The sequence below is a fragment of the Rattus rattus genome, chromosome 10, assembly GCF_011064425.1.
Source record: "Rattus rattus isolate New Zealand chromosome 10, Rrattus_CSIRO_v1, whole genome shotgun sequence".
Classification (NCBI taxonomy): Eukaryota; Metazoa; Chordata; class Mammalia; order Rodentia; family Muridae; genus Rattus; species Rattus rattus.
In genome coordinates this window covers 62951011-62975424 of record NC_046163.1, presented here as the reverse complement: position 1 = coordinate 62975424, position 24414 = coordinate 62951011, and the positions used below count along the sequence as shown (strand labels likewise).

General features: G+C 48.1%; 1 protein-coding gene across 1 annotated transcript; it reads left to right on the top strand.

Moving 5' to 3' along the window:
- Window positions 1-23349, top strand: Mtarc1 (mitochondrial amidoxime reducing component 1). Its single transcript, XM_032915072.1, has 7 exons — window positions 1-342; window positions 3898-4071; window positions 7218-7380; window positions 8979-9119; window positions 14946-15007; window positions 15165-15236; window positions 22318-23349. Exons 1-7 carry the CDS (start codon window positions 59-61, stop codon window positions 22442-22444), a joined length of 1023 nt encoding a protein of 340 aa, XP_032770963.1. The 5' UTR covers window positions 1-58; the 3' UTR covers window positions 22445-23349.
- Window positions 23350-24414: the final 1065 nt, after the last annotated feature.

Sequence of the window (24414 nt, the reverse complement as noted above, 5' to 3'; positions counted from 1 at the left end):
TAGCTCTTGGTCCAGTTGGCGCCCGAGGTGTACCAGCGCTCCCCCGCCCGCTCCAGCCATGAGTGCCCGCACCTGGGCGCTGGCCCTCCTCGGCTTCTCTGCGACCCGGGTGTCCCGGCAGCCAGGGTCCACCTGGGTCGGTGTCGCCGCGCTGGCACTGGCCGCGGTGACGCTGGCGACCGTGGCCTGGCGTCGCGCGCGTCCCCGGCGGCGCCGGCGGCTGCAGCAAGTGGGAACGGTGGCACAACTCTGGATCTACCCGATCAAGTCCTGCAAGGGGGTGTCGGTGACCGAGGCGGAGTGCACTGCCATGGGGCTGCGCTGCGGCCACCTGCGCGACAGGTATGCGGAACGCCGAGCCATCACCACGCTGACCTAGGCTGTGTGGGTGCGGGGAGGTCAGCGGGGTCCGCTCCCAGGTCCCTTCTTTCCCAGACTAGGGGTCCGGAGCTGGAGAAGGAGTGGTGAGAAACGGGAAAAAGGGATCCTCACCCTCCGCCAGCCAACTCCGGGAACTGGAATTCCGAAGTTTCCCAGTTTCCCCGCTTCCTGGAGATGGACCTCTTTCTGTCCATCCTCCCGTGCAGGTTTCAAGTCTTGTGGTGTAGAGGAGGCATTTCTCAGGTCGGCCAATTCGCAAGCAGAAACTTGTCTCCCTCCACCCAGGGACCCGGAAGGGATTGCCCCTTGGTTACTGTACTCTTAGCGATAGTCTTAAATTTAGAGAAAGACAATAGATCTCGGATCCTAGGCACTGCTCACCACTGTTAGTGCGGTAGTTGAACACGTTCTTGCAGCTTAAGAAAGTCATCTGTGGGTGTTATTTCCCCAAGGCTCTTGGCAGATACAGGTTCTGCGCAGGGCTGAACCTCGGACTTGTAAACAGCGATTAAGAGTCCAGCTGAGGAGTGACCCGTATCATCTGGGCTTCAGCAAAGGGTCAGCAGCTCTGCCTCTCACCAGCTCCCGGCACCACTGGAAAGCTGTCTTTCAGGATCCTCAGGGCCTCTCCTTCAGCAAAGGGCACAGGCTAACAGAGGCTGTGACCTTCCGGTCTCAGCTCTCTAATGCTAACACGAGCACTTCGCCCCCTACCAGGCCAGTCCAGTGGCTATGCTGATGGAGCGGTTCAAGAAGGAGAAATGGAGATCCTTGCTCCAAAGCACTTCTTGTCTCATAGCTGATTTACGGGCGGCTTTTACATAAGGTTGATGGGCAGTTACGGACTGGTGGGATTTTCCTTTCAGGACGGACCTTGTCGTATGACAACCCCCTGTCCCCCATCACCTGTGTTTTGCAATCCTTCCTGTCTCAAGAACCAAAGATCATTAGAGGCTGGAGGTGGCTGACACACGGCTCCGGGGCTGATTGCCAGACTCCCTGCCCCCCTCCCCCCCACTTGAAAATACACCAATGATCCTTTCACCAAGACACAGCAGTTCCCCACGAAGTTCAAAGGTCAGCTGCTCATCCCTGCCTCAGGCACTCAGGAACCCTAACTATTCTCTGCTTTGTGCAGTGGGGCCTCGCGTACACTAGCCTCTCGTCTCTAGGTGGCTCCTGTCAGCCTCAGAGGCAAAGCCTGTTGACATTTTACTACCATTGGATTCAGAAAACATGTTCTGAACTGCACCACAGCTGTGGTGGCGAATTCTTCACTTTCATCACAAGCTTCCAGGGAACGTAAGCAATAAATAAATAGAAAGATAGATAGATAAACAACAGCAAATGCAAACAATCAAACAAAAAAAAAATGAGGAACTGCTTCACTGGGGAACATGACAAGGGCCAGAGAACAGAGAAGACGGTCCCAGAGGCTGTCTAGGGGGGACTCAGGGAGAATTTAACAAAAAAGAAAAAGAAAAGTCATTTGCTTACACTGAAAACTAGAAAACGGCCAAGCCCTTTCCAGGCAAGTAAGAACATTCTAGAGAGTTGGGCAAAAACACCAGGCTTAAAGGCTGGCATGTTCTGATGTGTTTACCAGAAAGAGTTGAAAACGGGACAGGGGTTTAAATCTAAGGAATACTTTTGCAACATTGAAACGACCGTGCGCAGCAGCCAGTAAGAAGTGGAGATGACCCAAGTGTCCGTGAAGGGGTGAGGAGATTAAGTAAAATGTGGTTTATACAAACATTGGAATATCATCCAGCCTCGGCAAGGAGCACAGGCAGACAACGGAAACACAACACTAATCTAACTGAGCAGGACAGAAGGACTAGTTAGTTGTAAAGGATTTCAGCTCCAACCGCTCGACTCCAAATTCATATACAGAAACAGGAGAGAGGTTCTGGGGCTGGAGCGGGTGGGCGTGGTGAGTTCTTGTCTACGGGGTGCAGAGTTTCTGTTTGGAAAGAGGAAAGGTTTTGGAACCGGTGGCGAAGGTTGCGCAACACTGAGCGCGCTGAGGGCATGACTCGCTCATGTGTGGGGGATGTTATTGGTGGTCGGTGTCTGGGTTGGGCCTTTCCTGAGTTCTTGGCTCCTTCTCCATTTTTTTTTTTTTTTTAAATCAGGGCTTGCCAAAGCAGTGGGTAACTTTATTTGAAGCAAGGCAACAGTACAAGTTTTAGACTCCAGCATCCAGAGGAAAACACTGGCAAGACTGACGAATACACTGGCAAGACTGACTGACAGAGGCCACGTGACTGAGATCACTCAAGGGCTCTGATTAGTGCTCCAGGCTGGGGATCAAGAGAACGAAGGCCTGCGTACGGGCCATAATGAGTGTGTCTCTCTGCCTTGGCTGACACATTAGGTCAGAATACTAGCTTTTCACAAAGCATTTAGTTACAATTATACCAATGCCCACTTATTTAGAGGCATAAGACAATAAATGGGGTATCCTGATTCTTTTTTTTTTTTTTTTTTCTTTTTTGGTTCAACACAATTTAGACTTGTCTGGGAAGAGGAACCTCAGCTGAGAACAAGCCTCTCTAGATTGCCTAGAGAAAAGTCTGTTGGGCATTTTCTTGATTAAAGATTGACGTAGAACGGCCCACCCTCTGGGCTGGTGGTCCTGCGTTGTTTAAGAACGGAGGCAGAGCCAACTAGAACGAGCAAGACAGGGAGCAGCACTGCTCCGTGGCTTCTGCCCTGAATCTTCGCTCCCCTGGCAGCGGAGAGGGGATGCATCGCACTTCCTCTGCAAATGGTTCTATCCGTTGCTCTTCCGTCTCCAGTTACGTTTCCCTGAGGAGTGAGCATCTCTAAACATGGAGAAGAGTGGGCTAGGACAGTACTGTAGAGAGACACCAGACCTTTTCAGCAAACTCCAGAATCCACAACACCCGGTGTTTAAACATCCGATGGGTGGGGCTGGAGAGCCCGCTCAGCAGTTAAGAGCGCTTGACGCTCTTGTGGGTGAATGGGGTCTTTTGTTGCCAGCACGCCCTCTTCTGGTCTTTACAGGCACTGCATGCATGTGGTGCGCATACAAGGGGGAAGGCAAACACCCACGCCTAAAATTTAAAAGTAAACAAAGGCAGCCACCGGTTGCTCAGCTGAACTCTATGGCTGCAAACTCCTCACTTTTCTGCCCCGGAGAGCTCACAGCTTCCCCGTGACCCTCTGGCCATCTGTGAAGTGGGATTTTCACATCTTCTTGGGCCTTGTTTAATGAATATGATCAAGTCCTGGCAAACATTCCATCTGTTACACATTGATTCTTGATTGGTTATTGACGCCTTCAAAATGAACAGACGGTGTCAGGCCCCAGTCTTGCTCATTGCCAAGGCAATGCTGAGGACAACATACTCTCTCCCTCCCCCACCCTTCCCCCTCCCCCAGCCCTCTCTCTAAGCTCATGGGGAGAGGAGAGCTGGGTAACTGTGGCTCCGGTGCAGGCTGAGGCTGCCTGTGCTGGTTTCCATGGAGTCCGTGTTTTGTCCATGTCAGGTTTTGGCTCGTGGTCAATGAAGAGGGGAACATGGTCACTGCCCGGCAGGAACCTCGATTGGTCCAGATTTCTCTGACCTGTGAGGACGACGCCTTGACACTCAGTGCAGCCTACACAAAGGACCTGCTGCTGCCTATCACACCGCCTGCCACAAACCCACTCCTCCAGTGCAGGTGAGCAGAGCAGGCCTCTGGCCTGTGGGCCAGATAGGCTTGCACTGTCCCTCACTTTAGCCTTTAGTTGTTTAAAATTTCATTTAGTTTATGATATAATAGATGGGTTTCATTATGCCATTTACACACACACACACACACACACACGTGTGCACACACACACACGCATGCAAGCACACACACACATACTGTACCTTGCTCATATTAGCCCCATATTCCCTTGTCCTGTACCCATTCGCTGGTCCTTTCTTCCCCTCAAATAATTATCTCAGTACTTCATATCACGTATGTATAGATAGGTAGGTCTGTGAATTCACCTCAGTTGGTCCAGTACTTGCCTACTATACCATACAGGAAGCCCTGGATTTACTCTCCAATACCACATAATCCAGGCATGATGGTACATTCCCTTAATTCCAGTGCTGAAGAGGTAGGGGCAGGAAGATCTGAAGTTTCGGGTCATCCTTGGCTACATGTTGAATTTGAGGCTAGCCTGGGCTACATGAAACGCTGGCTTTACATAATAGATAAGTAGGTAGGTAGATAGATATATAGTTAAATCTAGACTCTAAATAAAGCAGAAAACATGAGCTATTTGCACCCCATTTTTGTGCTTTCTTTCCATGCACAGACCCTGTGTTACTTCCATGTCCTATAGAAACACGTATGAACACATATTTATATTAAAATCCAGATTGTGCATATGCTCTTGCAATTCTGAGGATGTGTGAACAACAGAGAGGCTCCAGAAAGCACACTGTTAACAGCCATTGATTGCACAGGACCCCCTCAGCATCCAGTCCTCTGCGTCATGAGAGGAGAGACGTGGCTTCAAAAGCCGGTGTGGGAACAAGGGACACAAAAGCCCAATGTAGCAAGCTGAAGAGGGGGTGTAGTGGTAGAGCACTAGACTAGCATGCTTGAAGCTCTGGGCTTGAACCCCAACTCAAACATAAATGAGCCAATTAAATAAAGTTCTATGCAGAAAGCAATGGGGGCCAAAGCACTTAGAGCATGACCCTAAGAGAAAAATAATAATCCCACCAAAGAATCCAGAACAAACTGGGAGCATGTAGGAATGGTGTCCTAGAAGGGGGAAGTCCTGTAATCTGCTCCAGGGCTGCCTTACAAAGGGCTCTGGTAACAATGCCATATTAAATGATATTCAGCTCGAAGCAGGGAAGTTGCAAAGTGGAAAAGAACAGTGGTAACTGAAGAGGTGTCCTGTGTTCCACTGCAGGAAATATGGCGTTGCTCGAGCTGTTGGCACACGAGTCCACCTCCCGAGCCCTGACGCTGGTGGGCTGCGGGAAGGGAGGTGCTCTGGGGCCTGACTTAGCAGCTGAGAAATTGAAGCTAGCATTTCCTTTTTCCCATTGTGGGGAAATGATTTGGCTTAATTATATTTTTGATAGTGTTTCTGTATTTTTAATTTATATGAACATGAGTTGGGTGTGGTGGTGCATACCTTAAGCCCCAGCACTCGGGAGGCAGAGGCAGGCAGATCTCTGTAAGTTCAAGGCCAGCCTGGTTTAAATTGAGTTCCAAAACAGCCAGCACTACACAGAGAAACCCTGTCTCAAAAAACAAAACAAAACAAAACAAAAAACAAACAAAAAAAACCAATGAAACAAACAAACAAACAAATAAACACCCATGAATCCATCTCAGTCAGGTCTGTAATCCCAGCAGGAGGGAGGCTGAGGCAGGAGCATCATAAGTTCAAAGGCAGCCTAGGCAACTCAGTGGACCCCACCTGAAAAAAAAAAATGAAAAGACAGAAAAAGGAATGGAGTGTGGGTCAGTGCTAGAGGGTTTGCTTAGCATGCACAAAGTCCTGGGTTCAAACCCCACTACTGCTAAAACTTCTTTCTGTCTCTGTGTCTCTCTGCCTGTCTCTCCCATCCTGTCTCTGTTTCTCTCTGTTTCTGTCCCTCTCTGACTCTCTGTGTCTGTCTGTCTGTCTCTCTATCTCTGTCTCTTTCCACGACAATTAGCTGTGTCTTCCTATAACAATTAACAATTCCTTACTTGAGGCTCTTGGGTGACTGATTCTGAGCTCCCAGCAGGTGATTGCACTTCTTGCCACCTACCAGAGTTCTCTGGATTCTCGAATGAAAGACACACACACACACACACACACACACACACACACACAGAGAGAGAGAGAGAGAGAGAGAGAGAGAGAGAGAGAGCGCATTATTTTTAATATGCCTTACTAGCTCACCCACTGGGCTTCTCCCTAACTCCACATGGCTAACCCACTTTCCCCTCCGATATTTCTAACTTATCACCTTTTAAAAATCCGCATTTCATCTCTACTACTCCAGACCCAGTGGGGTTTGGCCCCTGGGGCCACTTTCCCGGATTCTTACATCAGTGGTCTCTTAAGTCTGACTTTTCTGCTCCTTCATGGTGCATGGTCTGTCCTACACCCCTCTCCCGGCAGAATTCCTCTTCCCCTCTGCCCAGGAATCCTAAACACTGCCCAGCCATTGGCTGCTGGCTCTTTATTGATCAATCTAAAACCAACTGGGAACAGGAACCCTCAGCATCTGGACACATAGATTCCCGTGTGATTTTGGGAGCCAAATTAAGACAAAACAAAAGACCCAATCCCCAACAGGCTCTGGGTACTTGGGTTCTCATGCTCATACCAACAGAACCAGCTCCCCACACGCTGTCTCCCACCCTGCTCACGTCCTTCTGGAGATTCTCAAATCTGTTACCTCCCTTCACCCCCTGCACAGGCCTTCTGGGTAAGGAGTCACAGGTTTGCTTCCGTTGCATGGTGGCTTAAGCCTTTAATTCCAGCACTTGGGAGAAGAGGCAGGTGGATCTCTGAGTTCGAGACCAGCCTGCTCTACAGAGCGAGTTCCAGGACAGCCAGGGCTACATAAAGGAACCCCTGTCTTGAAAACAAATAAGTGGGCAAAGCAAGTCTTCCAACAGTACTCTCAACGTCACTGGGGTTTGTACAGATGCTGCGAGGCAGGGCCGACCTGAAAGTAAAGTCATCCGGTGGTGAAGGAATGCCAAGCTGCATCACCGTTGGACCGGTGCCGCTTTCTGACCCATTCAGGCATAGTGTGACAGTACTCAGAGTCTCCAAATTGTCCCGCCCTGTTGCCCTGTCCCCATTGCAGAGTGCATGGCCTGGAAGTGCAGGGCAGGGATTGTGGAGAGGATGCTGCTCAGTGGATCAACGGCTTTTTGAAGACGCAGCGCTGTCGCCTGGTGCACTTCGAGCCCCACATGCGCCCCAGGAGTTCTCAGAAAATGAGGGCTTCATTCCGGCCCACGGACCAGGTAAAAAGGCTGGTGAGGGGCTTGGTCTGAGAGCGGAGAAAAGTTATTGTGGGTTTCCCCACATGTGATACATCCCTGATAGGCTGTGGTTTTCACCGCAACCTCCAGGTTCCAGGGACTCCAAGCAACAGGCAGAAAGAAAGCACTTGTGCTCTCAACCTGGGCCCTGATAGGGCTCTGGAACCAGGCTTCTAAATAGAGGGCCAAGACACTCAGAGCAGGAAGGCCTGCCTACCACCCCCTTATCTAGGCTCCAGTCTCCCCTAAAAGCCGTCAGAAACGGGGAGGCAGGCCCTGCCCCCTGGCTGACACCATAGCCTCATGGCGCCAGTGCTCCCCCCCCCTCTCTCCTTGACTAAGATTTCTGGGAATATTCTGATTTCTTGGAATCCATTGTATCTCATAGCCAAAGAGAGCACTGCCAAGTGTCTCTTGGGAATAAACTCCTTCCTACCCGGATAAGTATGAATGGGGTTCCTGTTTCTTGATTTTGGGGAGCATTGCACTCCCTGGGGGTATCTACTTTTCCTGTTTGTGTAAGCATTCTGGTGCCTGTAGGGATCCGACACTATTTATTCTGTAGGGATATCATTTCAATCAGTTCTGTAACAGTGTAGTCCAAATGTTTTAGCTTTCTTACAATGTGTAGGGTGCACCCATATTGAAGGGGCACCTGCCACAGAGCAGGTGTGGGGAGCCCCAGGCTTCACACGGTCCGGCTGGTTCTTTGAGACATGGGGCTTCAGAGACTCATGATGTAGGGAAGTAACACCCCCAACAACTTTAATGTTAAAAAAATGAGGGGCGACATTTATACTTCATATTAAGTTGGAGGTTGCATAGAGACAGGTACACCTATAGAACCAGTGAACATTTTCTCAAAATAGTGAGACATTGAACTCAGGACCTCTGGAAGAGCAGCCAGTGCCCTCAACCTCTGAGCTGCTTCTCCAGCCCTCCCCACCCCCAAACTGAGTGACTCAGTTTTTTTAAAAAGATTTATTTATTTAATTCATGTATATGAGTGCACCGTACATCATAGCTGTCTTCAGACACACCAGAAGAAGGCATCAGATCCCATTACAGATGGTTGTGAGCCACTACGTGGTTGCTGGGAATTGAACTCAGGACCCAGCTGAGCCATCCCTCCAGCCAAAGTGATGTCTTTAAGGGAAGATGTGTAGTGATGTAGAACTCGGAGGTCATGCATAAAATAAAACACAATTTTATAGCGTTGCGTGTTTTGCCCGAATGTCTGTGTGCCACACATGTGCAGTGCCTATGAAGGCCAGAAAAGGGCATCGGATCCTCTAGAAAGGAGTCACAAATGGTTGTATGCTGTCAACGTGGGTGCTGGGAATTGAACCCTGGGTCTCTGCAAGAGTAACCAGTGCTCCTAACTGCCATTCTCTGGAACCCCTTATGTCACGCAGTTCTGTAAGGACAGTTGAGATTTGAATTGAAAAGAACTGGGAAAATAGTTGTAACAATGTGTGTGGGTTGGGGTGTGGAGGCTGAATTTTCAGGGACCAGACCCATGATACCCGGGATGAGGCATTCCTGGGCCACATTGTATCCAGTGTCTGTTCCCTTGTCAGGTGGCCTACGCAGATGCAAGTCCATTCTTGGTGCTCTCTGAGGCGTCCTTGGAAGACCTCAACTCTAGGCTGGAGAGAAAAGTGAAAGCAGCGAACTTCAGGCCTAACATCGTCATCTCAGGATGTGGCGTCTATGCCGAGGTAACGTCTGGCCCGAATAGCCTCTTTCTTTTTATTTTGTGAAAGATGAAATTGTTATTCCCAGGAGGCTCATAACAGTAATCAAAGCAATGGCGGTAGAGGCAGGAGGATTAGGAGTTCAAAGCCAGCCTGAGCTACGTAAAGAGTTCAGGGTCAGCCTGAACTATGTAAGACCCTTTCTCAGAATAACAACAAGAAGCATAACAGTTATTGGTATTGGGCTAGACTATTGCCAGGAGTTGTTTGTCTCTATGCTGCAGAATGGCTCTATGGTAGGCTTGCTGAGTGCCTATGAAGGTGAAGGCTTGTGTATGGAAGACGCACCAAAGGTGCTGCTCTGTGAGGTCTATGACTTACAGGAAGAGTCCTGAGTAGGCAGACTGACCGTTGAGCTACATGTACTCAGCACGGACTGTGTGGACTGTGTCATTCATTCAGGGGACAAACAAAATGCTTGTTTCGTCTTGCTACCCCACCCAGTTTCTGCCTAGCTGGTGACTCCTTTGAGGAAGAAAGATCAGCATTTTTAGCATGGCGGCTGGTAAGGGGTGGAACACTTCTCAGCTTGATGGTGCCATTCCCTAATGTCGTGGTGAAAATAAAAAAGGGGCGGGACCGATTCCCACGCATACCCTGGCAGTCGGTCGCTAGTTCCGGCTCCAATGGGCCATTGGCACTAGGGCTAATTTACCTCAGATTAGTATCTCTCCTGGTGGCTCTCTGCTAGCCGTGAACTCTCTGGTTCTAGCCACTTGGTAAAATCATGGTTCTAGAAGTCCGGCAGTGGCTGGCCTACTGTGGCTCCCTGCCACGGACTCTGCCCACACTCCCGGCAACCGCCCCCTAGTAGTTAAATTATAAACTCCCAACTACCCAGGGAAATCAAGACTCAACAAACTGTAACCCAACGATCAGATTTATGTGTTAAATTCTCAATCCACAATACATCCACACAATATCCTCTGATCCAACTGGTAAAATACAATTTGCCCATCTAGACAACACAAAATCCTGTACTCATCCATCCCTTAAGTAATATGTGCAGAGAGGAATCTTAACATCCGCCGCCATGTTCTCTCAGCCCTCCTCCTCGCTCTGGTCTCCTCTGCCTCTCTAAAACTTTTCTCCCGCCCATCCTTCCTTCTCATCCAATGACAGGCCTCGTTCTACCCTGTACCTGCCTTCACCTGCATGATGACATCAACCTACACCCTAATACTTCCAGGGCCACCTTCCTCTGGCTTTTAGGTGTCCCACCTTGTGCCTCAACGAAGAGATCTATGATACTGGTTTCTAGTGTCCCGTGTGGCCCTAGTAGCTGACTTACCTTTGTGATGACCTTTGGGTGTTGACTTTGACTCTGCCTGATCTGTCATGAAGGCAGATGCTGGTCACAACAGAGCTGCATGTGAGGCTCATGAAGAATGTGGGACAGTGCCAGGGATGGCTTCAATGAGATGTCCTCTGTGGACTCGGGCATTTGAATAGCTGGTCTCCAGTTGGTGTCACTGATTGTGGAGTTTGGGACCTATGACTTAGTGACATTCCAGTTAGCCCTGTCTGCTTGTACTTGTGGTTCAAGACGTGAGATCTCAGGGCTCTGTTCCCACTGCCATGGTTTCGCTCTGCCAGCCCAGACTCTAACTTCTGGCATAGCCCACATCAATGGTTTCTCTTTTGCTAGGTTGCAGTGTTTTATTACAGCAATAGAGATAGAAAAATAGCCGGTACAGGAATGAACGTGGAACAACTCACAACCACACAGTGAATCTGATGTGTTTCTGGCAGTACCTGCCCACAGTGTATCACGTGACTTCACCACAGCCTCGGTTCTGAACACAGACATGTGCACTTTGAGCGTACCGTCGTCATGCCACACTACACAAGCAGATTTGAAACTTTTGTTTGTTATGAATTGGGGTGGGTTTTATTGTGCATAACAGAGTTTCTGCACAGCGTCGTGGTTTCATAACTGGAAAAGAAGGTAATGTCTTTCTACCTCTGCTTCAGCACAGAGCCAGTAAGAATTTCTTTGGGTTTCTATTTTGTCACACAAACACATTCATGGCGTTAGCATACAGACTTCACTTTAGTCTTTGGCAAATGACCTAATGGCAAATGCCCTGAAGAATTGTTTTAAAGATAGTTTTTACGACTTGTTATCAACAAATGTTTGGAAATCGTACCTATTTTGTATAACTGGATGCTTGGGGAGTCACATAAAGATTTCTCAGGCAAAAAAGTGGTTGTGAATGGAAAATGCCCTCTGGCATTGGGGGCTCAGTGAGTGAGGCTGGTATGGGTACCCAGCGGAGGAGTCAGCCTGCAAATAGGAGTTTACTTGTGGCCATACCTTTTGTATGTGTATAGAAAGGGAAACACAGAGGAGACTAGACAGAGGCCCTGACCTCTGCCAAGTGATTGAATTCTAACCCCATATACTGGGGAAGCTAATTCTGTCTCTTGGCTTTGCTGTGGGAGATGAACAAGGAATGATGGGAAAAGAACAATCTAGGAATTCCATTCCCACAAATATACCCTTGGTACTTTTAATTAATTAACTAATTAATTAGCGTGTGTACATGTTCTGTGCATATGTGGAGGCCAAAGGACAACTTGTGGACATTGGCTCTCTCCCGCAGCCATGTGGGCCCTAGGGATTGGATTTACGTCTTCAGATTTGGTTGGCAAGTGTCTTTACCAGTGAGCCATCTTGCTCGCTCACCTCTGATGTCTTATATAACATATTCCTTGCCTACTCTCTGGTTCAAACATGTGTGTTCTGTAAAGGTAACTTTTATTCACCTGATAAAATTGTCATCTCAGAGGCTTAAAACCTCAGTCTGCCAGCCTACACCTAGTCCTGGAAGTGTCTAGCCTCTCTGTACAATCAAATCTAGGCCTAGAATATTTTCAGCCTCTGAGACTGACTGCTGAACACTCTCACCCCTTCCTGGTTCTTTCTGATCTCTGGCTGGCTGATTCAACTCAAGTGCTCTGGCTCAAACCGCTCTGCGAGCTGACTGATCTAATCTGGTTTCTCTCTTGGCTTCTGACTTTTTGCTTTGCTTGGCCTCAAACTAATCCGTTCTAATCTTCTAGCTCCTTCTCTTTCTCTGGCTCCCTTTCTCTTCAACCTCTCTCTGTAAAACTATCCCAGTAAAACTGCTTCCTCTCTCCATGCTGCTCTCTCTTAAGTGGCCTCCCCTTTTCTCTCTGTTCTCTTGAGAGTGGGGTATATACTCTTCTGTCAAATATTCCTCTTTCATGGCTTTGCCTGTCACACAATTGACCCTGACTCTGTCATGAAGATCACTTTCAAACACGGGTGCTTTCTTCTACAAACTCACTTTACCTTCATTGTTTGGAATGAAAGATGCGTGCTAAGGGCATGTGTATTCGAGTCAGAGGTATTAAATGTGCGTGTGTGCTAAGGCTGAGCTACACCACAACAAGAAACAGGTTTTTCCAGTGAACAACAGTCTCGAGGTTGACAGTGTGATCAAACGTCTTGCAACAGCATTCCTCTGATGACGGCAGAGTGTCTGCACAGTGGGTGAACTGCATGTATCCTTATACAATGACTTTGCATTGCTTGTGTTCCTTTGTGACAATGGGCCATTTGTCCAGGCTTGTGTCAATCATTGATCAGCGTGACAAAAGGCAACATCTTCTGTGCCTGCTGTGCCTCTAGGAAGCCATCTCTCTCTCTCTTTCTCTATCCCCCTCTCTCTCCCTCCCCCTCCCCCCTCCAATTCTCAACACTCTGCACCAATCCTGCAGTGTTCCACCTGTCACTCCTGAGATACATATAGCCCAGGACTGTGGGCTGCCCTGTGCTGTTTGTATTTTGATGCTAATTACACTTCCCCAAGAGGGGCTGCTCTGATGAGAAGTGAATCTTGTACTCTGGTGACTTCACCCGGACCTTCTTCCCATTTTAACTTGTAAAATAAAGGCTAGAGCCAGTGATTGGGCAGCAGAAGGGAAGGTGGAACTGAAAAGTTGGGAGGAGAGAGAGAAGAGGGAAGGGGACAACGGAGGAGGAAGTGGAGGAGGGGGAGGGGGATGGAGAGGAGGGGGAGGAAGGAAAATGGAGCAGAAACATGTGGCCTGGAGAAACCGTATGTTATTAGGGATCTTATAGCTGGGGAATAGAGTAGTGTAGTGGTAGATCTGCCCAATCTAGGCGCGCAGCTTGTGTTCATGTTAATTGTGTTGTGTTTTCTTTGCACGGGCTTATTTGGTTGGAGAATTTACCGCAACACAGGACTCCCTCTGAAGGGCTCAGTTCTGCTGATAAAGAAGACGCATGCTCCCAGGCTGCCCTCAGGCTCCTCTCTTACCCAGAGCCCCTTTCACTTTCCAGCATCTGCCTGGGGCACAACACTCTTCACTGAACTTGGCACCGGAAGTTTGCTCCTGGCTCCTCCCTCTGCTCTGCCCCTCCCAGCCCAGTCGGCGCGCTTGCCTTGTGATTCTCAGTTCTTGGCTACCTTCTAGGTCAGAGTTTGACACATCATCACATCTGGACCACAAAATGTTCCCTCTCAAACCCTAGAGAGGCAAGGGACAAGTTCCCAGGACCCCTGTGGAGCTCTTACGATGTGATTGCCTTGCTCAATAGTCTTCCTTCTCTCAAAATGTCCATAGTAAGTCTGTGAGTGGGCTGAGCTCATGAGACTTAGCACTCACCATGACACCCCTCACACCCTTTACATACCCATACAATAGTAATAAATGAATGAGTTTTAATTCATCCTCGTATTATTAATTCATCAATAATAATAATAATAATAATAATAATAATAAAGAAGTCCATACCCTGTTTCCAGCTCTCAAGTTATGTCATAGTTCATTTTCCTAGCCTGTACTTTGCATAAGAGCGCTATAAACTGTACATTGGCCTGCGGTGATATGCAGCCGTAGGCCAGAGTGGGCTCTGTCCGGACCTTTCTGCACTGAGCCCATCCTGTTTGGAGACATTGCCCAGCCAGTGTGCCCTGACGTAGGCTCCCTTGGACTCTTCTGGCCTGGTGTGAAGTCAGTAGTAACAGCTTTCTCCTCCTTCTTCCCTTTGCTGCTTAGGGAAGCAGGGCACTTTCCAGATGGTGGGATTTTTACCTTAATTTTCTTTTTTATAACTTTTTTTTTTTAAAGAGAAGAGTCATACTATATAAAACTGACTGGCCTGGAACTTGCTATATAGACCAGGATGGTCTCAGACTTAGACAGATCCACCTCTTGCTGCTTCCTGATTGCTGGGGTCAAAGGCATGTACCACCATACCTGACAATCTTCTTTTAAATAAAAAGATTTATTTTTAATTACGTATGTGGTGGTGGGGGCATATGCATGTGAGTGCAGGTGCCTCTGGAGGCCACAAGAGAGCCTCTGATTCCCTAGATCTGCCATTATGGTGGTTGTGAAGTGGCTGACGTGGGTCCTGGGAACTGAATGCTGGTCTTCTGCAATAGACTTTTCGTTTGCTTGCTTTAAACAGGGTTTCCCTGTGTAATAGCCCTGGTTGTGCTGAAACAAACTTGTTATGTATCAAGACTGGTTTAGAAGTTCTGATCCTGCTCAGAACGAGGGGTCCAACCTAGGGTGTTGTGTGTGGATAAGCTTTCAAAGAGGAGATGGACAGACAATGCTTAGGAAGACAGGGAACTAACAGGTGTGTGGTGTCCGCTGGTCCCCTCTGGACTGAAGTGAAGCCCCCCAGTACCGCTGAAGCAATGACATCATTAGGTATGACTCCCCACAAGTTCCTGCGCAGATGAGTACCCCCAAAGAGCTCCTGGGAATCTGTTCTTTACTTTCTAGGATTCTTGGAACGAGGTTCTCATTGGAGACGTGGAACTGAAACGGGTGATGCCTTGCACCCGGTAAGGCTTTTTCCTGTCCTGGGGGTGGAGGCGGGGCGGGGTGGAGGCGGGGCCGGGGCGGGGCCATGGCCATGGGCATGGGCGTGACCACAGGCACGGGGCGTGGCCAGGGCCTCTCTGCTTTGTCCCCCTTGCAATACTTTGTGTGTGTGTCCAGGTGCCTTTTAACAACGGTGGATCCGGACACTGGCATCATGGACAAAAAGGAGCCTCTGGAAACACTGAAGAGGTAGAACCAGGCGCGTGGGGTCTCGTCTGGGGGTCTGGGTGTCGGAGGAGCCATGTTTAATAATATTCACCATGTTTATTATTATTTATAAAGGGGAACAGTGGAAACAGCACACACACGCAGAATGGGAGCTTTGGGGAGTCCTGGCCATTAGGTAGTTGGTATGAATAGAAAAAAGACATTACGTCCAAGGTTCCATACTGCCTATAATTTGCTGTTCCCACTGGAGATCTTGGACGGTATCTCCAGAGAATAGTGGGGGTTGGGGTGGGATGGGGCTCCCATAAGGCACTGTGGGAAATGTCACTATGTAAGGTAAAATACCCCATGAGGAACAGGCTTTGGGACAGCAATGGTGAGCCACTACAGCCCTTACTTTTGTCTGTTAACATCAGAACAGTGGAGAATCCAGTCTTTTTATTTTCCATGGAGGAGATATAGCAAAGAAAAAGCCAGGCCGAGCAATGGAAAGAGACCAACCATTGCAATGCTGTTACTGTCAGCAAGTCCTTAGGCCAGGACCTCCATCTGTTCTGCTTTTACGTTCTAGGGATTGAATCTAGGACCTTGTGAATGCTTGGTAAGCTGTTCTACCACGTCCCCTGCCATCTTTTCTCCTCCTCCTCCTCCTCCTCTTCCTCCTCCTCTTCCTCTTCCTCTTCCTCTTCTTCTTCTTCTTCTTCTTCTTCTTCTTCTTCTTCTTCTTCTTCTTCTTCTTCTTCTTCCTCTTCTTCTTCTTCTTCTTCCTCCTCCTCTTCCTCTTCTTCTTCCTCTTCTTCTTCTTCTTCTTCTTCTTCTTCTTCTTCTTCTTCTTCTTCTTCTTCTTCTTCTTCTTCTTCTTCTTCTTCTTCTTCTTCTTCTTCTTCTTCTTCTTCTTCTATGTATGGGTGTTTACACGCATCTGAGCAGGTCGTATGTGTATAATCCACACATAGGCCAGAAGCAGGTGTCAGATCCCCTGGAAGTCTAGTTGTAGACCTCGTGGAAGCAGGGAACTGTACCCGGACTCTACACCAGAGCAGCGGGTGTGCTTAAGCAGCCATTACTTTTGTTTTGAGGCAGGGTTTCCCTAAGACATCCAGGTTGGTTTTGAACTTGGTAAGCCTTCAACTTGTGATTCTCCTGTCTCAGCCTCCCAGGTACCTTGGACGGTATAGGCTTGTATCAGTAGACATGTCTCTGATCCTCATAAAATAAGAGATGGGGAAAACTTAGATGAGTCTACGCGTAAGGCAGACAAAAGACCTGGGAGCTGGTTGTCACCTTTGTGTCTCTTAATCTCTCCCTCACACACTGCCGGATCCCAGACTTCCTTTCTCTCTGGCTTTGAAAGGCTCATGTGATTGCAGTCCCATCTCCTCCTTAAAGGGCTCTGGGTTTTGGGGTTGTTTCTTTGTACTGTCAGAGTCCCTCCCTTAGGAGGCTATATTTGTAGAAAGAGTAATGGACCCAAAACATAGAGAAAGGACAGGAAGGGGCAGCGTGGGGGTAATCACAGGAGCCCTACTCACCTCCTGATCTTATGCAGGTTTCTTACAGTCCAGCCATCGGGCCCTAATTGCTTCTAATACCCAGAGAGACAGTGCTGCCGGCCTAGGTGTCTTCTGTCTCTCCCTGAGACTTAAAGTGCCACAGATATAGTGATTTATACTCTTCCCGGGACAGGTGGTCATAAATCCGGCAGGGAGAGGCCCCACTGCAGGGGTATAAACCATGAGCGGAGGGCACAGCCCTTCAGCGGCCTCTCTGAGTATTTCTGATGCCCGGGAGATGGCGCTGCTTTGCACTGACTGTGCTGGGCAGGGCTGCTGACCTCTCAGCCACCTGCCTGGCCTTGCCTGCTGACTATACGGTGGGCGGGAGCAAGACAAGGCAGAGGGCAGAGGATTGTCCTCCAGCTAAGGACTAGTTCTGTTAGCTAAGCTCAGGCTTGTCTGCCCAAGGGACAGTACAACGAATGGATGAAATCACTCTGTTCTTTCTTAGAGGACGACTAAAGTGGGACGTCTTTTTTTTTTCTTTTTTCTTGTATAGTGCTAGGATTGGAACCCAGGACACTGTGTACAATGGGTGAGCTCTCTGTCACAGAGTTCTGTCTTAGCATGCTTAGTATCCTGAGGTTTGCGGGTTTTTTTGTTTGTTTGTTTGTTTTTTCTGTAAAGATTTATTTATTTTTATGTGTACGGGCATTCCCTGCATTCGTGTATGTGTGTGTGTGTGTGTGTGTGTGTGTGTATGTGTGTGTGTCTGTGTGTGTGTATGTGTCTGTGTGTGTGTCTGTGTGTGTGTATGTGTCTGTGTGTGTGTCTGTGTGTGTGTGTGTTTCTGTGTGTGTCTGTGTGTGTGTGTGTGTCTGTCTCTGTGTGTGTATGTGTCTGTGTGTGTGCGCACCCCAATGTATGTCTGGTGTTATGGATCCCCTAGAACTGCAGTTACAAACAGTTGTGAGCTTCCTTGGAAGGCTGGGAATTGAACCTGGGTTCACGGGAAGAGCAGCCAGTGCTCTTAAATGCTGAACCATTTCTCTAGCCCCTGGTACTTGTTTTGTTTGTTTGTTTGTTTGGTTTGCTTCGTTTTTGTAACAGGACTTTACAGTAGCTGAAATAAAGCAACTTGTATGACTTTCAATGGGTGACTGGATCCTGACCACAGGAAGAACTTTCTGTTCTTGAGGCTAACTGCTTTCAGTGGCACCCAGCCCTATTGGTGACCCAGAGTGGTGACAGTGTCTGTGTGTCAACCCTTTGGCAGCTGCCACAAGATACTTAGCTCAGAACCCAGCCTTGGAGATGGACAGTGAGGCCTCAGTGGGGGTGGGGGGTGGATCTAAGGCTGCCCATTGCTCTGTGATCTCCACATGGGGACTGGCTGGGGACCTTGCACTGGCGTGAGTACAGAAGGCCGTGTGATTCACACCTGCTCCTCACTAATGCACGGCACTTTGATATATGATGAAATGTTTCTGCTCACACCGTCATGTAAGGATGGAGAAGTCTGACTGGAGAGAGAGTTGTTTGTTGATGGTTGCTTTCAGTGTTGGGATGAAACCCAGAGGCTCAAGCATGCTGGGCTAGTGCTGTGCCCTGGGCTACAGTGTCCAGTCCAGAGGCCTCCGCTTAGGGTAAATGCCATGTCTTAGGGCCTCCTGCTGATCAGAGTAAGTGCATGTTCTCTATGCACCCAAATGAAATGCATAGACATTTTTCTTTGAAATGGAATTTATTGCTCAGTAATGGGGCTATTAGTAGTCTCCGTATTTGGAGATTGAGGCAGGATGATTGGTACAATTTTGAGGCTAACCAGGTCTACAGAGTCAGTCCCAGGTCATTCTGAGCTACAAAATGAGACACATCTCAAAATCTAATTTGTTAATGATAACAGAAGTTGCATATGTATTTATCCATATCTCTATCTCTATAGATATCAATATCAACAGATTGATACGGGTAGATATAGATACAGATATAGGTGTTAGATATAGATGATAACTAGATCAGACAAGACTTTTGGGAAAAGTTTGGAACACACCTCTTGCAATACCTAATCATGTCCACCAGAGGCCGCTCTTGACCTCACTTGGTTTCTCTTGCCTGATACTTAGTAACCGTCCAAGGCTAAAGGTGCACGTGTGATTGGTTGCATCTCTGGATTCTTACTGGCCTTGGGTAGGAGGGTTGCTTAGGAATATGTAGATATGAAGAGTAGTTTCATCCTTGCTAGAGGATAAGATAGCTTTGAACTCCCAATCTTCCTTCTGGACTCTAATACCAGACTAGCATTTAGAGATGGGATTTTGGCCACAAAGGTTTTGCCTCTGAAACTCACCTGTGGATCAAGGGTGTCACACATTCCTATTAAGGCTCGTAAGGACTTAGAGTATCCTGGTAAGTGCTCGATGCATATGCAAGTACACAAGAGGCACAGGGATTCCCTGAGATAGGTAAGCTCCTCAGTCCAGCAGTAGAGAGCCTGGGAGTAAGCCAAGCCCCATAAATGAATGCTGTCTTCCTCCTACCCCATGCTCAAATGTCTTTTCCATCACAAGGCAACCAAGAGAGAGACAAGTAAGAAGAGATACCTGGATTCATGGATCCAAGGCCACTGCAGGCTATGCTATGAGGAAACACTAAGCAAGCTGAGATGGCCCAGATTAGCAGCTTTATTCATCCATCATCTATCTATCCATCCATCTTTCTATCCATCCATTCATCCATCTACCTGTGTGTTCATCTATCCATCCATCCATCCATCCATCCTTCCTCCATCCATCCGTCCATCCATCCATCCATCTATTCATTCTTCATCCATCCGTCTGTCTGTCTATCTATCTACCTATCTATCTATCCACTCCTTTCTTGAATGGCTGCAATGAAAGCTGGCAGACACATTGTTATCCTACAGACTAGGGGAGGGTTGGGGGCTCCAGAGGAGACAGACTCAGCTCTTTTTCCTTTATTAATTATTATTTTAATGTATTCTTTGACAACCTCACGCATTTATATAATACATTCTGGTGCTATAGCTCAGGGGCTTGAGTGCTAGCCTAGCACGCTAAAGGACCCCCATCTGATACCCAGCACCTCCTAAGCTGGGCAGTGTCACACAGACCTGTTATTCCAGTGGGAGAGGATCAGAATTCTCAGTCGGCACAGCTTCAGTCAGCCCCTGATCCACCTGGACCTCGTGAGATCTTGCCCCAAATCGACTTCCTCAACAGAAAATTTAGATCTCTGTTGGTTGTGGTAGCACAACCAGAAAGAGATGCTGAAGAGGCAAAAGTAGGAAGGTCAATAGTTCAAGGACAGCCTAGGCTATACCTTTTGTTCACGGCCATATGACCCAAACATTTGGGATCTTGTTTGAGTCCCTGTTCTCATCAAACATTTATGTTTTGAAGAGTAGGTAGTACCAAGTTTTACAAGGTGTTGTTTTAAAGGTAAAGTAGAACAAAATTAATACTTTCAATAATAATGCTGAGGTCAGTTTAAGTGGGAAAGTAAAAGAAGTTTTCCTGGTGGGGAGGCGCTGGGGGCAGGGTCTTACCATGGCATCCCATGTTGTGTATATGAATTCTCCAAGGTTTCTTGAGTTTTCTGCCTGGCAGAGGTGCATATCCCTCCTCCACCCCCCATCAAGGTCTTGCTCTGTGTCCAGGTTGACCTTGAACTTGATATCCCCGCTCCTTTCGTCTCCTGAGTGCTGGGATGACCGCATCTAGCTCGCACTGTCTTTCAGGGTCTCACTTACCAACACTCTTATCCAGTCAGCACCTGTGCACCAGGGTGACTGACAAGGCCTAGAACTGAGTGTAAGTGGATAAAGGGAACTGGACACACTTGGATTTCCCCAGGTCATTCTGTCCCGTAGAACAGACAGATGTGTGGGTGGACCTGTAGGACAAACCATGGAGAGAGCGGAGAGATGAAGAAGCAGGAACTGATGGGGGTGTGGGCTTCATCGACATTTGAGCAGAGCCCTAGAGGGAAGGGTGGGCTCCTGCTGCTTGGGGAAGGGGAGGAGGGATAGTTACAGGAGTCAGCAAGCCATGAAAAGCAGAGTGTTGCATGGGTGCAGTCTGTAGCAGGAGAGAAGGGTTTAAGAAAGCTGTCTGGGGTCAGGTACAGTGCTTTGCACTCCATGTGGGAGAGCTGCAGTGTCGCCCTTTTTCCTTTTAAGATAGATTTATTTATTTATTTATTTATTTATTTATTTAATGTATATGAGTTCACTGTTGCTATCTTCAGACACACCAGAAGAGGGCATCGGCTCCCATCACAGATGGTTGTGAGCCACCCTGTGATTGCAGGGAATTGAACTCAGGACCTCTGGAGGAGCGGTCAGGGCTCTTAACCACGGAGCCATCTCTCCAGCCCCCTGCAGTGTTATTCTTTATGAACTGGGGAGCCAGACAGGCTTTCCTAGTAGAAGAATAATAAGATCAGAATGAAGTTAGGGCAGCATGGGGCTGGAGAGATGGCTCAGTGGTTAAAAGCACGAGCTGCTCTTGCAGAGGATCAGGGTTCAGTTCCCAACACCCATTTGGGGCACCCGTAACCGCCTGTAACTCCAGCTTCAGGAGAGCCTTTTCTCAGGCACCTGCAGCCCCTGCACACATGGTTATTTATGCATGTGTAGAGCAATACTCACAGAGTTAAATAAAGCCAACACCTTTCTTAAAAAAGACACTCCTAGGACAGCGTCCACAGTAAGTTGATGTGGGGGAATGAAAAGTGAAGAGAGCTAAGAAGTTAAAGGACTTGATAGTACAGCTTCTCACGTACATCAGCCATGCCGGCAGCAACATTGGCACAGCAGGAGGGAGAGAAGGGAGTAAAACCAAATGATACCCTCCAAGGGCTTCTGCTCTGGGGGTATCATGGACCAGGAAGGGAGAGGCAGTGGAAGGGGTGAGCTTGGACCAGGTGACACCACCGTGGAGGAATTGTGAGAGAAAAGGAGAACTGTAGGCATGTCTGGTGAGAACGGTAACTCAAACGGGATCCCATTATACGGACTCAGGCATGTGTATTTGATTCCTTTTTTTTTTTATTTTAAATCTTTCTTAAAATTTAAGCTTATGTTTGTTTGTTTGTTTGATGCCCCTGAGTGTTTTGCCTGCTTCTGTGCCTGTGTGCCATGTGTGTACAATCCTAGCAGAGCCAGAGGAAGGAATTGGATCACATAGAGCGGATGTGGCCCAAGTGTTACAAGCAGTTAGGAGCCTCCTGGTACGGATACCGGGAACCCAACCCTAGTCCTCTGGAAGAGCAGCCAGTGCCCTTAACCACCGAGCCGTCTCTCCAGCTCCAAGTACCTATTTCTTAATGTTGGAAGAGAGAATGTCCCTGCAGGGAAAAGCTGTGAGGATGTAGCTTTTGCCCATCCTTGGTGATTCCAACTGGCCTGTCACTCTCTGGCCATCCGCCAGGGGGTGCTGGTCCCTTAGAACTGTTTGGAACCCGGCTCTAGGCATAGCCGGCCTGACTGGGTGGACACCTGCTTCAGCCCTGACAAAGCAAAGCCACCTGGGGTCCAAGCTCTTCCGTTCCTTCTGACTCATCAGCGCCCTTTCCCGTTGCAGTTACCGCCTGTGTGACCCTTCCGAGCAAGCGCTGTATGGAAAGTTACCCACCTTCGGACAATATTTTGCTCTGGAAAATCCAGGGACAATCAAAGTGGGAGACCCTGTGTACCTTCTGAGCCAGTGATGGGAACTGTGCGTTCCGGAAGAACAGATGTCTCTTTAAAAAAAAAAAAAAACATTTTAAAAACTGACACCGCTTGAAATCATTCTTCAGCCTGTTCTTTGGATCTGTGGGTTCTCCTCTTTCAGATTTCCTTCTGTTTCATTGTTTCCTGGGGCCAGCACAGAAAGCAGGGAAATACGGTCTGGCGAGTTTAGGCCCCCGTTAAGTTTCTTGAAGAATGAAGGGATTATCACATCGCCCTGTTTATAATTATGGAGTAATTTTTCTATTTTGGCATTCACTTGCCAAGACAGCAGATGTCCGTCATCTCCCTAGCCTTCTTTTGGGAAAGAGGAGAAAAAAAGAGGACGACTGTGTAAGCCAGAAGAATGTTCCAGAATGTTTTGCTACCCCTGGACATGGTGCGTACAATGGAAATTAAATACTCTCCCAAGTAAAGCTGGAATGACGGCATTCACTTTTCTCCTCCGGCCCAGGCTTTGGAAAGGGTTTAACGAGCAAACCCCGAAGATACAAATTGTTCCATAGATCCTGGATCAGACTGTTGCTTACCAGACAGCATGAAGATTTGACGGATCCGTTAGCCCAAGAAACCTCTGAAGTGTCAGGATCTAAAGCTAGCTCTCTGGAGCACCCAGACTGCCTCTCAACTCTGTGAAAAGTATTAAGATCCCACTCTGGAAGCAAAGCCGTTGATGCTCCCCACTAAAGGATTCGAAATCTGGGGACAGACAGTGACACTAGAGAGGGAGACACCTCCTTCTAGGTTTCTAAGATGAGATTTGAGCTTAACCCGGGGAAATGATGGCTCGCTGAATGTGAGCAAAATGAAATGGCCCTGAGATATGGCGCCGCCTAGTGGTGGTGAATGGTAGCTCAACCCACCTTGAGAAAAATTAAAAAAAGATTATACTTGTTGTTTAGTTTTAAAATCTGCTTTCAGATTTCCTTCTGTTTCCTGGGGCGGGCACAGAGAAATACAGTCTCTTGAACTTAGCAGGTCCCTGTTAAGTACTAGACACATTTCCATCTGAAGGAAGTAGAGGAGCCCCCAGGTGCCCCTGTGTTTTCTCTGCTTTAGGAAAGTACTTTCTTTTATTATTTTAAATTTTAATTTATTTAAATATATAAATGTGTATATTAGTATATTAAATATTGGTGCGTGTGCGCGCGTGTGCGCACGCGCATGCGCCATGATACACACGTGGAAGTCAGAGGATAATTTGCAGAAGTCAATTCTTTCCTTCTACCCTGGGATCCACTTCAGGTGGTCGGAGTAGTCACCTTTATCCTCCCTGGCCCTACGCCCATATCCCTACCACCTTGTAAAGATGGCGTCCATTTCCCCATGGCTGTTGCTGCAGGTGAACCCCTCATTATCTCCGTACAGAACCTTGTGTGAGGTAGCTAGAGCTAGCGCTGCAGGGCAGCCCCCAAATGGGCGGTGGCACCCAGAACCCTGCTCACTTAACGCTTGCCTTCTTCAGCCCCTTGGATGAAAGGTTCTCCTCGAACACCGAGAACCCCGTGACCTCCAGAAGCTCTGAGCAGTTCTCGATCTCGCTGTCAGTGAGATTTAAAGGCCATTTACTTGTGTCTATTTTATATTTAATGAGTGGGTTAGTACTAAAGGAAAAGCTGATGTCGTATATACTTTGAATACTGATCACATGCACCCTTGAAGTAACATAGGATCGGGTCCATGGGCCATCACAGACCCTCAGAAAGAGCTTGTAACAGCCAGTGACAGACTTGTGAGGTCATGCCCAAATAGCTGCGTTTTGTGGCTGTTCTGTGCCTGGGGACTTTATGTAGTAATCATGGTGGACAGGTGAACCCAGGGCTGCAGAACAGGAAGAGAGCTGTAGAATAACTCCAGTGGGCAACCTTAAAGGCTTGCTGTCTTGGCATCCCACAGAAAGAGCTAGAAACTTGCCAGCAGGAAGTAAAATAGCAACTTAGGCACACAA